A 15,527-nucleotide genomic window follows, 5' to 3' on the forward strand; every position below is an offset into this window, starting at 1 on the left:
AAGACCACAAGGGAGGTGTCCGGGAAGTCCGCAACAGCCGCAACACCAAGGAAGTCGCGGACGTGGGCCTCAATCGGACGGTCCTCTTGCCTCAGGCAGAGCAGGTGGTATCTGGCACGTAAAACCGCTGGATCCATGGTGGTCAGTCGTTCTGTCACGAATGTAAGGCAATGAAGGCAGACGAAGGTTGAGGATCCAAATGCAGCTTACTTTATTGTTAACAAAAACAAAGGCAAAAGTGACAAAAATGGCAAACAAAAGGGCAACAGTGAAACAAGACAAGGTATAGATAACAGTGGCTGTATTATGAAGAGAAAGTTTTTTTTTTTTGTGAATTAAAGATGGATCGAAGTGAATATAATGGTGTGAGAGTCTTAGCCCATTATACACTGGAACAAAATACATTTTGGATTAGTCTTTTTTGGGTTGTTTTCCAAAATAATTTCTAAAACTCCTTTAAAACAACATACATTTACTTTAGGAGTTATACTGCAGATTGTTATCGGAGAATGTTAAATACAATTTTTAATTAGGGCTCGACATTAACGCTTGTCCGGGATAGGCCTGTTTCACTTATTAGAAAGTTAATATTCTTATCCTGCTGTTGAAAGTAATCCAGAGTGCATAATTTTATAATTAAGCGATCTAGTAACAGCTGTTTGATTGACAGGTGGCCTATGTGTGTGTGTGCTGAAAATGCTTGTGTTCCGAAAATGCTTGCGCTAATGTGCACACCTGAGCAGTTAAATACATTTACAAATTACGCCAAAATGCCTGTCTTGGTGATGTATTCATGTAAACCCAGAGAGTGATGTCTAAAGTGATAAGTGTAATCAGTGGCGAAAAAAGCGGATTTGTATTAAAATGTCGGGCCTGTAAGTATAAATGTAAGCTAATAGACCTGCTGCCACCTAGTGTGTCATTATAATAAACAAACAACCAGAACAAGAAAACGAGTAAACAATCACTGCTCTTGACTGAGTATCTTTAGTAGCTTTAAAAATTATTAATGTATTATAATCATACAGTGAAGACCAGTAGTAGTTTTATGTTGCATTTCATTCTGAATGTTTACTTGAGTAGTCTACTGCTTTTAAAAACTTTTAAAGCTGTTAAATAACAAATAATTTTCTTAATATGCATTGTTTTTGTTCTATTACTTTTAAACTATTTCTATTCATTGCTGTTTTTTTATTGTTATTTTATTACTGACTGTTTACTAGTCTTGAATAATACTTAAGAACTTTTCTTCCAAAATTAACATATTAATTAGTGTTATTATTTGTTTTTAGCTAGTATTGAGAATTGTCAAATTTCACTATCGACTACTGACAAGTATTGTGATAATGTATAGGCTTACATGGTAGATCTTGCTGCAATAACATGATGAAAAAGTACATCTTATTCCATAAATGTGAGCACTCCTGCTGTAAATAATGGCAAATGGACTCTTTTCTTTATTTGACTACCGTAACATAAAATAATTATAATATGAAAACAGCCTCCTCCCCTACAGTTTACATTTCAAGCTCAAGGAAATCCACTGTTAAAAAGACAAGTTTTTTAAAAGTTAAATAAATGCATGATTTTCCCAAAGTCAATGAGTTGCCTAATCGTGTTAAATAACTGTGATCTCACTATTGACCAAAATAACCGTGATTATGATTTTTGCCATAATCGAGCAGCCCTGTAATTTATGTTGAATTATTTCAACCCATCTGATATTGTTTGAATTCTAGAAACCATTGAGATTATCTGGGTTATCACACAGCTCTATGTGGCTGTGTGAAGTGAGTCAGAATTGGCTGGACATGCAACAGTCTCTCAAGATAAAGCCCACTGGCTCACACAGCCAACAATAGCTTTCCATGTAAACAAGGTGATGTTTATGTGGAAAATATGAAAGAAAGCAAACAAACCTGGCCGTTGCTTACGCAAAGCATCTATATATACAAAACTCATCTCTCATGTGCACGATTAGAGTATGACGATGCCCTCAGGAAATTAATAAACGAATGACTGAAAGACGAAATGTACTAGTAACTTAGGCCTACAGGTAATTCACGTCATTTAGCGATTGAAAACCAAACAATCAACTGTCAATAACGATACTGTCGAAACTATTATAAATTCATGTACAAGACCCTCACACTCAAGAGATAAAGAGACATATGTGGTGCGACAGCTGAGGCCGTCAGTCGGTGGCGCGTGCGGAATGCGGTATGGAGAGGGGGAAAGATATTTTTATGGATAGCGCCCACCGATACCAAACTGCGCTCATTTGCCTCTTAGTCGCACGGGAAGAGGAGACTAAACCTGTGCCTTGGGAATTTAGATTTGATTCTATCATTTTCAAAGCCACCGTGAATTAGGGGAAAAAAATCGTATGAAAAACATAGGGAGAATATCACTCTAAATAAGGTAAGATATTTTTTGGTTATATGGACAAAAAATATACATAAAAAAAAAAAAAAAAAATAGCAAAGGGCAAGTGAGGGCCTACAGTGCATTAGCTGCACAGTTTGACCTTATCATTTTACTTTTCTCTGTATAGACTCCTGATAATAGTTTATAGTTTATTTTATTAGCTCAAGGGTATAATAATGTGAAATGCCTTTATTTTAATACAGTATACTTTAATAATAAAGGAAAATAACAACTGTTAGAGGTTCAAGATTAAAACACATGCCATTAAATAAAGCATGAAGGCAATATTATACTATATTCGAAAAGGATTAATCGATTTTGTTCTACCAGAGGATAAAGATATATGTATTATATTATGTTGAGTGCATGTTCATGAATAAATGACAGGGAACAGAATTCTTGCCCAAAGGCATACTTTTGACATGACCAATTTTTTGACATGCATGGGTTGAGTGTGAATTTCACATGGGAATCAAGGCAATGCTGGGTATACTGTTTAGTACCAAAAACATTTATTCTTAGGTGATCCAGCAAGGTTCTGGACTTAGTAACCTTAAATGAGAAGATTAAGTCAGATTAATCAAGCTGATCATCTAATTTAATAGTTTGTATACACTTTATCTCTAAGCATTAGCAGGAAAAATGCTTTTAAACAAATTGCACTAAAAGTGAGGTGTGGTTAGTTGTGAGTTTTAGTCAGCAGAACAGTGAGTTTTTGAGATATTTCTTCAATACAAATAGCAGAGGAGAGTGACTGTGTATTGCAGTTTAGATTATTACCTGTAAAGACAGATTCATGTTGTGGTACATAAGATTGCACTTGTAGTATGCCATCCCAAAATGATGATTCTCTGTTCTGCATGGGTTAATCTGTCTGTTTTTCTGGGATTGTGGGATTTTAGATGAAGGTTGTTGGATAACTTGTGAAATACAATGATACTTGATGAAAATCCAGATATATTTAGCCATTTTGTAATTGTACTTTTGCATTGTAGAAGAGAAAACATCTATAACTAAATGGAACATCTATAATTTTCTTGTGCACATTGTTATGGGTCATATAGTCAGGGGTGTGCCATCTGGGTGCAGGCCCCCTCTTAGTCTCAGCTCATGTCTGCAGGTAAAAATAGCCCCAATCACATGGCTGGAGTGCGACTGGGGTTAAAATTAGGGCCTGCATGTCCCATTAGACTGGTGGTAGAGGCCGCCCCTTCACATGCATTCAGCTATCATCTGTTGTAGACCACCAACTCTCTTGCAGTTCCTAACACTTTAAGTATTCAGGATTCAAAGTTGGCTTCATTAACATTTCTGTACCTTTTAAAAAAAATAAGAGAAGCTATTTTGAATCTCAAGTCTTTGGCATAAGTATGAACAATCTAGAAATAAGAATATTAATGTCACTTAATAATTCTACAATAATACTCATTTAATATCAGTTCTAAAGAAACTAAAAGAGTGTAAGAATGTAACATGAATTTCCTTAGCAATGAAATCTTGTGGTGATTATGTCTTTCTCCCAATGTCAGCCTCATCTGACGTATCTTGCAACAGGCCCTGTCACTGTGTGGCTGAAACGGCAACACGACTGAAGTGATGAGTCTGGCGAATGTTCCAACAGGCACAATACATGTAAACGACACAGAAAACACAAACGACTCAGCTGATGCTAATGATACAAACATGATCAATGAAGAAAACCATAAAGAGGAAGAAAACATGACACACGGCACAGCTGAAATGCATGACAAGAGTTGCACGATTGAAGAGGTGGAAATGAACGATGTTACAGATGAACCACAGAAGAACACATTAGCAGATAAGGAAGAGCCCAAACAGGAGACAAAGACCCCTGGCAAGGCAAGAAAGCGAGAGAGGGTCCCGAAAACAAATGACGCAAATATCATCCAAGTGGATAGCATGGATGATGTGGCTGATGCATCGGATGACACGAATGTGACTAATATTACAGAAGTGGCACTAAAACAAGAGGTATTAAAATAAATATGTTATCATATTATATACAGTATAAATATATATATATATGCTATTTTATTGAATCCAAAAAATCAAAATCATATTATGTAATTGTATTGCAATCAATAATCTTTGTTTGCAAAATGATTACTTATAAATGATTGCCTTTCTGTCAACAAGAATTACCAAATTTTTTGTTTCTCTCTTTTACTTATATCATTTTGTATTTTTTTTTTTTAAGAAACTGTTTAAAACATCTAAACCTGTACAGAGGAGTTATGTTCCTAAATTGGGGAAAGAAGATGTCAAGAATAAATTTGAAGCCATGCAGAAAGCTAGAGAAGAGAGAAACCAAAAGAGAAGTCAGGAAGAGCAAAAGAAACGCAGGGAGCAATACGTTAAAGAGAGAGAATACAATCGCAAGAAGCAAATGGTCAGTACAGAAATCTTCCCCTCAACACCTTGCTTGTTACTTCATCCATTGATTGCTCTGCCTTATCCCACTGTCACTTATAACACATTATAGATGCCACTATTGTTTTGAGGTAAATGAGGATAGTGCCTGTTGGTTGTTTATGGTTTACTTAAGATTTAGCCTGATTCCAGGCATTTAAAAGGATATACACAAACTTTCTTACAAAAAAGCCTCCGTAATCAGTAAAATACCCATGAACAAATATCTGTGATGCTTGCCTGCTGCATGCACACTCTACTGATCCCTTGTCCATGTCACATTTGATGGTCCAATCAGCATCCTCCCCAGTAGGTCATATGTGCCTGTCTTACAAGGATTAAGGTCTGCTTGGCTTGCTACAACCAGCATGGCTTCTGATCCTGGATAAAACGCCTAACCTCACAAAAAGTCTGTCTGATCTTCCACAGATAAAGGAACTCCTTGCCTCCAGCGATGAAGAGGAAGAGGTGAAGCCGACCAAGATAGAAAAATCCTACGTTCCCAAAATTACTGGTGAGGCAAAATAAGAAAATGGAGGGATTTGATTTCAAAAAGAGACCAAGCGTATTCATTGTAACAGCAATGTAATCCCATTACTAATGCCAACTGTTTGTTTTCTGTCCATTCATAGGCAGTGTGAAGGGCAAGTTTGCTGAGATGGAGAAACAGAGGCAGGAGGTGGAGAGGAAAAGAACAGAAGAGGAGCGAAAGAAGCGAGTTAAACAGGAGGCCATGGAGAAGGCCAAGATTAAGAAAGAGTTGGCCAAGAAAGCAGAGGAGGTGAGTCAGGATGTTATGATAACATGGTGTGGCTGTAAGCACTATGGAGGAAAGATTTAATTGCAGCTACTTCCACTATTGGAAAATCACCATCTGCAGCATACAGTATCTGCCATCACTCAAACAATCCTCTGTTATAACCTAAAGTACTATTTTAAAACCTGCTAGTATGTAAGCAAAATGATGGAATGGAGTTAAGTAGCAATGAAAGCACATAAACGCCCGGGAACACGTTATTTTAATGGGTTCATTCACCCCAAAATTTAAATTCTCTCATCTTTTACTCACTCTCATGCCATCTAAAATAAGATTGACTTTCTTTCTTCTGCTGAACACAAAGAAAGATTTTTAGAACAATATCTCAGCTCTGTAGGTCCTTACAATGCAAGTGAATGGTGACCAGAACTTCAAGTCAGCTTAAACAAAATCCTTCAGACTCCAGTGGTTTAATCAATGTCTTCTGAAGCAATCCTGTTGGTTTTGGGTGAAACAGACCATAATATAACTCCTTTTTCACTTTACTTCTTTACAGCAGTCTCATTGGTGATCATGATTTCAAGCTCGATTACACTTGTTTTAGCGCCACCTAGTGCTCTGCGCATGTGTCAAGTACAAGGAAGTGTAATGGAGATTGAAATCATGATCATGCCTAGAGACTGCAGTGACAAGATGTACAGTGAAAAAGGAGTTACATTTTGGTCTTTTGGAGTTCTGGTCACCATTCACTTGCATTGTCTACAGAGCTGAGATATTCTTTTTGAAATGTTTGTTTATGTTCAGCGGAAGAAAGAAAGTTATACACATCTAGGATGTCATGATGGTAAGTAAATGATGAGAGAATTTTCATTTTTGGGTGAACTATCCCTTTAACAAGCATACTAAAACATTGTGAATGTGAACTGTGATTTTTTAAATTAAATTTGTTGGAGGACAGATGCTCGTATTGGATTCATATCACAGGAGTTCAGCTTTATACTAGTATTATTCTTACTAAACAGAATACTCATGTTTGCATATGAAATCTGGGTGGAATACAAAACAGTGAACATATACTTCTAAGCAATATATGAACTGCCTATGTTTTGTAAATAAAGAACAGAAAGCTACATTTTGTGCTTGGGCATTTAGATGTAGAACTACAAAAGTTTAATATAATCATTTGAAATGAACACCAAATGGTCCATTGTCCATTACAAAGGCATGCCAGTTTTATACAATGCTGCATTGACATTGCACAGAGGTGTTAAATTTAGGAAAATTGCACACTTTATGGAGCCAGACTTAACAAGCGTGGACAACATGTGACTGGCAACTGTTTCCCACACCACTTGTAGGTCCTACTCTTTGAATTAGCAGTCCCATATCTCTGTCTAGTATGACACAAATGGAAGCAACTGCACCAAAAGAATGTCCTCTGCTGCCAGGCTTTATCTCAAACCGGTCTAAGTGCTCAGGCATGAAATCATGCAGGTCAAAGGAGTATAAATTAAAAAATGTGTTATTGCTTCAGATTAAGCCTGTTTGTGATTTTTTTTAAAGAATCTTAAAAAATAGGAAGTTAACATTGACTTTTGAATGCAGTAACAATGCTTTCAGTACGATGTGTGTTGATTCCAATGTTAAGATTGATCTTAATGTAATTGCCTTGGGCTCCTCTTCATGACATGACAGGAAGGAGATGACAGTATTTTGGTCAGAGTGGTGCCTGCAAAATCACAGAAACAACCAGGAAAGATCCAGATCAACTTTGAGGACATGGAGAAGAGCCGAGAAGAAGAACTAAAGAAGCAGACTGAGGAGGAGAAGAAGAAGAGATACGATGAGAACCGACGGTCTTTCCGTGAGGCCAAGCGTCGCTCCATAGCTGAACAGGTAAAGGACATTTTTCTGGACCTGGTTTTAGAGATGACAATGTGAACTATAAAATAATAAAATAATGCTTTGTTTGACCTTATGTTAATAAAAACTAATGAGTAATAATGTTTCTGTCTCTTAAAAGCTGGAGGATACAGAGTATCAGCCCAAAGAGAGGGAGCAGGTGACCCCTGGTAAACTGCGTCTGACCTTTGAAGAACAAGAAAAAGAGAGACAGGAACAGCAGAGAAAGCAGGCAGAGGACGAAGCCAGACGCAGACTGGAGGAGGAGAGAAAAGCATTTGAAGAGGCCAAGCTGGGCATGGTGGGTATATTTTCCACAGCCTGTAGATAAAAAGTTTCACTAAATCAGATCAACTGTGCATGTCTAGGTTTAACTATAGTGTAAGTGATATGGTTTTAATAGTGAGCAATAAGCTGCTCATTTAGAGTTGTGCTAAAGTCTTTGAATATGAATAAATAATTAATCACAGTTCCAGGATGATGAGGACACTCAGGTTACTCTGGGGGAAAAGGAAGAATTCAGGCCTGGTAAACTTCGACTCAGCTTTGAGGAGCTGGAAAAACAGAGACTGGAAGAGGAACATAAGCGAGTGGAGGAAGAAAGGAAAAGGCGCATCAAAGAAGAGAGAAAGGCCTTTGCTGAGGCCAGAAAAAGCATGGTTAGTTCATCCATGAGCTTCTGAAAAGGCTCTTACAAACAAAACGTGTAATAACATGTTTTATGGGGGTTTTTGGACATACACTAAGGTATTTGCATGGTATTCTTTGAAGTACCTTGGAGTACAATGTCAAGAATATAATATATGTACATGGTAATCATTAAGTACCAAAGTATACAGTATATCAAAATATGATATTACTTTACCATGGTACCACCACAGTTCTTTTTTGTAAGGTGTGGGAGCACAATATTTATTAGACATAAAATGCTCTACACTAATTTTTCTTTCCATAACTCTGTTAACCCTTAGATTTTAAATGATGATGACGACATCCTGCTTGCCATGATAAACTCAGATGGGGCCACACCTGGGAAGTTGGCCATCAGCTTTGAGGATCTGGAAAGACAGAGACGAGAAGAGGAGCAGAAGAGGAAAGAGGAAGAAGCCAAGCGACGCCTGGAAGAGGAGAAAAGACTTTTCGCAGAAGCTCGCAAGAACATGGTAGGATGTTTACATGGGATGTAACATATTCACTCATGTTTGCATGCCCTGTGTGTCAATGTCCTACACTAATTCATGTGGCAAGATTAAACTAATGAAACTACATCTTAAATGAATAGTTCACCCAAAAATTTAAATTCTCTCTTCATTTACTTACTCTCATGCCATCCCAGATGTGTATGACTCTCTTTCTTCTCCAGAACACAAACTGAGATTTTTAGAAGAATATTTCAGCTCTGTAGGTCCATACAATTAAAGTGAATGATGACCATAACTTTCAAGCTCAAAAAAGCACATAAAGTCATCATAAACGTAATCCATATGATTCCCGTGTTTAAATATTTCTTCCAAATTGATGATAGGTGTGGGTGAGAAACAGATCAATATTTAAGTTCTCTCTTTTTTTTTTTTTACTATAAATCTCCACTTTCACTTTCACATGCTTTCAAATTCTGAAAGTAAAAGTGGAGATTTATTGTAAAAAAAGATTGAAATATGGATCTGTTTCTCACCCAAAGTGATTGCTTCCCTTCAGAAGACATATATTAAACCACTGAAGTCTTATGGATTACTTTTATTTTGGGTGAACTAACCCTTTAAATAATCAAAGGTTGTCCATAAATAGGCTTTTATTTAGTAAATTATAAAATTGCTGTTCTGATTAATAACATTCTTCAACATAAACATACTTTGTGCTGCATGTAAGCTGAAATGCAATCTGCTAAATATATTTCTATCATCTGAGCACATGTGTTTAGTCAGCTAACAACTGTTAACCAGTGGTAATTTCAGTCCATACTTTAGGTCTCTAATTTAATCTAAAATAATTAATTCAATTGCAAATGTGAAGAGGCACACAGCTCATGTCAGAAAATACAGTGTGCTCAAATGGTATAGCTGCAATGCTTGTCTGTTACGCTTTTCAAATTGTGTCTTTAAGAGCCCTGGACTGAATCAGGATAATATGACTGGATGTGGAGATGGAGAAGTAAGATTTTTTTTTTAACTGAAACTGTAAGCCTGCTAAAGATCAGCGTTGCAACAAGGATTGATTACACTGCAAAAAATGTCTGTTAGAAAATTAGAAGTAAAATACAACAAGTCTTTATATTCCTTTTCAAAATTGTCTTGTTTTAAGGATATTTACATATTTTTATCTGTACATATGACAAAGATACTTTTTTGCAGTGTAGTATTATTGGAATCTATATTTAAATATTAATACAGAACAGAATTAAGGGGTCCAGATGTTTTGCTGCTGTATAGCCTACTTTTGCTCTCAGTAACAAGTAACAAACTGTAATAATGTAGCGCTTTGCATTCTTGGCTTTATGTGATTACAGTGTTTTGATGTATTTTTAGTCTATCAGAGTAAAAATATCGTGTTCCTATTAAAGGGGTCATGACATGGTTTTTTTTATTGTATTATTATGTTCCCTTAGGTGCAATTATAGTATTAATATATTTTTTTTTAAGAAAAACTTTTAAAATCTAGTGATTTATGACCTTTTCCCACCCTGTTTCTCATCCTCTGATTCAAACAGTCTGTTTTGGGGGCGTTTTCCATTTAAGACTTCAGTGTTAACGCCCACTGTTATGATTGGCTAACGTCAGTGCCTATGTATCAATTATTGACGCCCCCAGCCAGAACAATATGCAAGTAAACTAAGTAAAAACACTGTGATTATTCATAATGAATGAAATTGCGCTTTAAAAAGTAGTTTAAAGTTTAAAATAGATTACTTACAGTTTGCGTCGTCGTTGTTCCCAGAATAGTCGGCACGGACTTATCTTTGAGCAACAGTTTTCTGGCAAAGAAAGCATCTTATTGAGATTTGTTCTCAAAACAGTCATCCTTAAAATGTACAGAACAAACGCTGAAGTTAACACTGCCGTGACTGGAACGTCCGCAAAAAATAAACTGCATCCATTTTTCCCTGACGTCTGGATCTTTCGGCAGCTTATTCAGAGGTTTTGTTTGACCACAGCCAGGATCAAGCACATCTGTGTGGCATCGTAATTTTCCTGTGCACAAGTAGTCTCTGTCAGAGCTCGCTGTCCATCGACTGAACACTTGTGCAATGCGCACGGCGATACGAAATGAGCGTAGCTGTCTTGCGCTTAAAGCGTAGTTATCTTGTGCTGGAGGCGGTCATATGCAAACGCTGTTACGTCACTTCTAACCGATACGTCACTTCTAACCATGAATCCAGAACGAGCTGTATTTTGAGCTTGATTAAATAAATGATTCGTTTAGAATGGGGAGGACGTCTTAAAATATTAAACTTGCAGGACGTTTTAATGATACAAAGACCTCTTATATACCAAAAGATCAAGGCAAATTTGGTTTCTCATGTCATGACCCCTTTAATTGGAAATGTATACATGTTATTTGATTACTGGTTAATTATCTAAATGTTTAATTATCTTGGTTGTATTGATTGTACATTTAGCATAGTTATTTATTCTCAGTCAAACATATAGAACAATAGAACTGGACTATGAGTAAAGCAGATAAACAAAAAATATAAAAATAATATTTAATCAAATGCAATATATTAAGGGCTGAACTGAGCTTTGATGAGGTCTGTGTGTCCCATTTTGGTGAAAGGTACAGGACGATGATGAAACTCTGGTGCGGACAGAGTCACAGGAAGCAATACATTCTGGAAAACTAGAGATCAACTTTGAGGAGATGCTAAAGATGAAAGAGGAGGCAGAGAGGAAACGCAAAGAGGAGGCCAAACGCAAGAAAATGGAGATGGAGAAGAAAGAATTTGAACAGTTGCGGCAAGAGATGGGCGAGGTCGGTTTCACATGCCAATATGATCATTATAGGGGAGACCGGGCCATTTGTCACAATGGCTATATCTAAAAACATTCTAAAAACAAAAAAAAAACCCAAGGCAAATAGAGTCAATTGCACAAATGTGTGTTTTCTGTAGCAGAGGTTGTATATGTTGGTTTCAAACACCTAATTCAAAACTTGAATTACCTAATAACCTAATTAAATTAAAATTATTTTTAGTGAATTCTACCCTCTAAAGTAAATTTGTTGTAGCTTTTTTTTTTTTCCATAGCAGGTTCAATAATTTTTTAGGTTACAATATGTTTTGCATATTTTGGTGTTACCTTTTCCATTTTTGCTCTTTCAGGAATATTTTTGCGCTTCATAATTGTTTTTCATGTTCCTAAAAAGCCAAAAATAGGTAGTTTAATGCAGGTGTAGATTTGAAAGAGAAACATAGATTTTGCTTTGGTGGTGGTGATTGGGTAGTAGGGTTGGGAAACGTGTCCCCACAATGTTTACATGAAAGTTACACCACTGGTTTAATGGCAGGTTCCTTACCCCATAGTCTGCCCCACTACTGGGGCAAATTGTCACAAAAAGGTCAACGGGTGTTCAATGAACTGTATCTTTTGTCCTGGGCAATAATGGTGAAAATATTCAATAGTTTTTTTTTGTATAAAGCACTAAGGTATTTGAAAGGGAAAACTTGACTTTCAAAAATAAACCCACACTAAGAAATATTCACTGGAATAAAAAAGTAGCTAGTGGTCTAGCCCTCGTAACTAGCCCCAGTCTCCCATATTTGCTTGTTTAATATGTAATATTAGGTGTCTGAAAATATTTAGGATAGGGCTATAAATATTAAAGACCAAATCAAAGTCATATATCATTCAACAACATGTGACACTGTCATTTACTCTTTTTTAACAGAGAAATCAGACAAGGTTTGATCTATATCTTTGAACCATCCCTACGTGCCACTTATATAAATGTGATTTGTTGTTTTGGTTCAGGATGAGATCAATGAAAGTTCTGAGGTGGTGAGTGCCGAGTATGAAGAGCTAACAAAGCTGAAGCGGACTGGCTCCATCCAAGCCAAGACACTGAAGTCCAAGTTTGAGAAGATCAAGCAGCTTACAGAGGAGGATATCCAGAAGAAGATCGAGGAGGAAAGAGCAAGGAGGAAAGAAATTGATGAGAAAATCAAGGAGAGAGAGGCAGAGCGCTGTCAAGAGGTAAGAGCAAGGGGGCATATCAAATTAAAAGTTCATGTCATTTTTCCATTCCAACTGAAAACCCATGAGAAACTGTGCATTACCTAAATTTTCTCCAAAAACATACCCTTACTGGAGCTTTGAAATGAATGATTTGCTATCTTCTTCCACAGGATGAAGATGAGGACAAAACAACTCCAACAAAAGTAGAGGATGTACCATTCAGACAGAAAGTGGACATGCGTGCACGGTTCGAACAAATGGCAAAAGCCAGAGAAGAGGAACAGAAGCGGAGGGTTGAAGAGCAGAAATTACAGAGGATGCAATTCGAACAAAAAGAGATTGACGCTGCTCTGCAAAAAGTAAACCTCTCCTGGGCTGCTTTGTTTAAAAGCTAAAGGGTGGCCCTTACTGGACATGATGACAACACTAATGCATGTCAGAACTGCATGTGTGTGTCAGGGTTTGATTTCTGTTGTTTTGCTATTTTTCCCAACTGACTGAGTGTGCAACCCTTGTCATGTGTCTTGTCAGAAAAAGGAAGAAGAGGAGGAGGAAGAGGGTAGTATTATCAATGGCTCTGCTGCCTACGAGGACGAAGAGGACCATGCCAGGTCAGGTGCTCCATGGTTTAAAAAGCCCCTGAAGAACCAGTCAGTGGTTGACGCTGAGCCTGTACGGTTCACAGTGAAGATCACAGGAGAACCCAAGCCAGAGGTCACCTGGTGGTTTGAGGGTGAGGTGCTTCCAGACTCGGAAGACTATCAGTACATTGAAAGAGGGGAGACCTACTGCCTCTACTTACCAGAAACCTTCCCCGAGGATGAAGGAGAGTACATGTGCAAAGCCGTCAACAGCCGAGGCACTGCTGCCAGCACCTGCATTCTCACGATTGAAAGTAAGCTGTCCCCGTCTCCACTAACCACCTGCATGCTGATATTTCTCATGCCGCCACTAACCTCAAAAAGACTGTACGCTCCTCATCCACTTCCACTTGGGACCTCTTCTTCTTGTTAATGAAATTTTATCTCTGTCTTTCTCTTTCCAGCTGAGGACTACTGATGCTCTCCTTCCTCTGGAATTTTCCCAGACTATAATGTTTTTCTTTTCTTAGTTCATTTCTCACGGTAGGGCCAAAAACTGAGGAGGAAGGAGCGGAATTCTTTTTTGCCATTCCTCCCAAAGATATGCTCAATAATGAAGTGCAATCTGTTGTTTACATAAGATGCTGCACTCACGGTCTACAAAAATACTTACTTGGGATGAATTAGTGCCAAAATACAGATGCTGTTCTCATGATCTTTAGCTGTTAAATAGCATAAGTGAAAAGCATAGGTGAAAATGAAATCCGCTAAATTGAATACAGTTTGTAGTACAGTATGTGGTTCATCCTACAATTTGGTGACATTTAAGCCCACAGTACAAGTTGTAGTATTTACAGTATATTATATAATTTCACCTGATTCCAATTTGAATAGGCTTGGTAAAAATAAAAAAATTAAAAATTAAGACATAAATAATTTTCAACACATCAATGATAAAAAAAAAAAAAAAAATTCAATCAGATTTCTATTCCTCCCCCATACAATTATGAGTTTAGTAAACATTCTCTCACTAACAAGTAAATGTGTAATTTTAACACTGACAGTGGAGTTTTTTGTGTGTTCTTTGATTTATTTTCCACCCTGTTATGTCATGATACTATGAACATTAACTGAAGATATACATACAGTATGTTATGAAATGTCATCACACACACTTTAGGTGGACATCAGCCATTCATCAAAATTATTTTGAGTTATCTGAAGTTTTTAACTCTTGTTTCATTTATGATTCCTTTCATTTTGTGGTGTTAGTCATACAGTATGTGGTCAAGCATAACATTTTATGTTATAGAAAGATATACAGGCATGGGAAATTAATGTAATTTAAACATTTCAATATATTTATGTGAACAGAAGTACAATTATTAATATAGTGTAAGTTTACAAATATGTTGGCTAGATATAATTCACAGACCATATAGTGGCTAATTTATCCACTGAATGTCCACCCTGTTATTTTCCACTCTGACCCTGCCCATTTAACTGGATGGACATCAACATTTTAATCATTTAGCTTTACCGGTATGACAAATAAAATTTTTGGCATGTCCCTTTAGTGATGAAACCTTTTATTTTTTTTTAAGTTTCAAAGCTGAAATGTCACCAAATTGTATATGACCCATGTACAACATTAAATATACTCACTATTTCCTTGAGAAAGGATTTCATACCCTTAGAATGAATGAGACATAGGCTATTACTTGCATGTTTGATTCAGTCTTTGTTAATTCTTCCAGTTAAGGGGGCTGTGGTTGCATCTTTTTTAAATTCCTATAAGCACATCAGTTTAGGCTCAGATTTTTTTTTTTTCACTTTGTGATTCGAGTATGGAAAGTTTTGACTAAAATGTACATGGAGCTTTAACATCCCCAGATGTTTCTATGTTAATGTGTTGTGAGTAAATGAAATGTATGGACAGTGTATGTAGGTTAGAAAGAGGTGATTTTAGGTTTTAGGAAGAATATTTGTGTAATGTACAAAATTATAATAAAATTAATAAAACCTTAGAGGTTGATGCCTCTTATTATGAACAATGCACATGATTACATGATAATGTAAAGTCCAACTCATGTCAAAAAAGCCAATCAATAAAAATAGCTAAAATTAAGGCATTAAACATAGATCTTAAAAAAGAATAAATTAGGAAAATGTATCTTAAAGGATACTTGATCTTCTTGATCTAATTTCTAGAGGAAATGGGATGCACATTTAGAGATTCCTAACTCAGAGTCAGGTTTA

The 15,527-nt window shown here is 36.6% G+C and overlaps 1 protein-coding gene across 4 annotated transcripts; it reads left to right on the plus strand.

Moving 5' to 3' along the window:
- Nucleotides 1–2,082: 2,082 nt before the first annotated feature.
- Nucleotides 2,083–15,286, plus strand: nexn (nexilin (F actin binding protein)). Of its 4 annotated transcripts, none has more exons than XM_052093661.1 (15): nucleotides 2,083–2,421; nucleotides 3,957–4,419; nucleotides 4,646–4,837; nucleotides 5,287–5,371; nucleotides 5,490–5,638; nucleotides 7,310–7,510; nucleotides 7,638–7,817; nucleotides 7,993–8,175; nucleotides 8,488–8,679; nucleotides 9,620–9,667; nucleotides 11,291–11,485; nucleotides 12,484–12,705; nucleotides 12,858–13,046; nucleotides 13,219–13,582; nucleotides 13,733–15,286. In XM_052093661.1, exons 2-15 carry the CDS (start codon nucleotides 4,024–4,026, stop codon nucleotides 13,744–13,746), a joined length of 2,610 nt encoding a protein of 869 aa, XP_051949621.1. In that variant the 5' UTR covers nucleotides 2,083–2,421; nucleotides 3,957–4,023; the 3' UTR covers nucleotides 13,747–15,286. The 4 variants fall into 4 exon arrangements, with proteins under 4 accessions (XP_051949621.1, XP_051949620.1, XP_051949619.1 ...); XM_052093660.1 differs by having other exon boundaries at nucleotides 2,085–2,421; nucleotides 3,982–4,419; nucleotides 7,987–8,175; XM_052093659.1 differs by having other exon boundaries at nucleotides 2,086–2,421; nucleotides 7,987–8,175.
- The last annotated feature ends 241 nt before the right edge of the window (nucleotides 15,287–15,527 follow it).

Source organism: Xyrauchen texanus, chromosome 27, assembly GCF_025860055.1.
Source record: "Xyrauchen texanus isolate HMW12.3.18 chromosome 27, RBS_HiC_50CHRs, whole genome shotgun sequence".
Lineage (NCBI taxonomy): Eukaryota > Metazoa > Chordata > Actinopteri > Cypriniformes > Catostomidae > Xyrauchen > Xyrauchen texanus.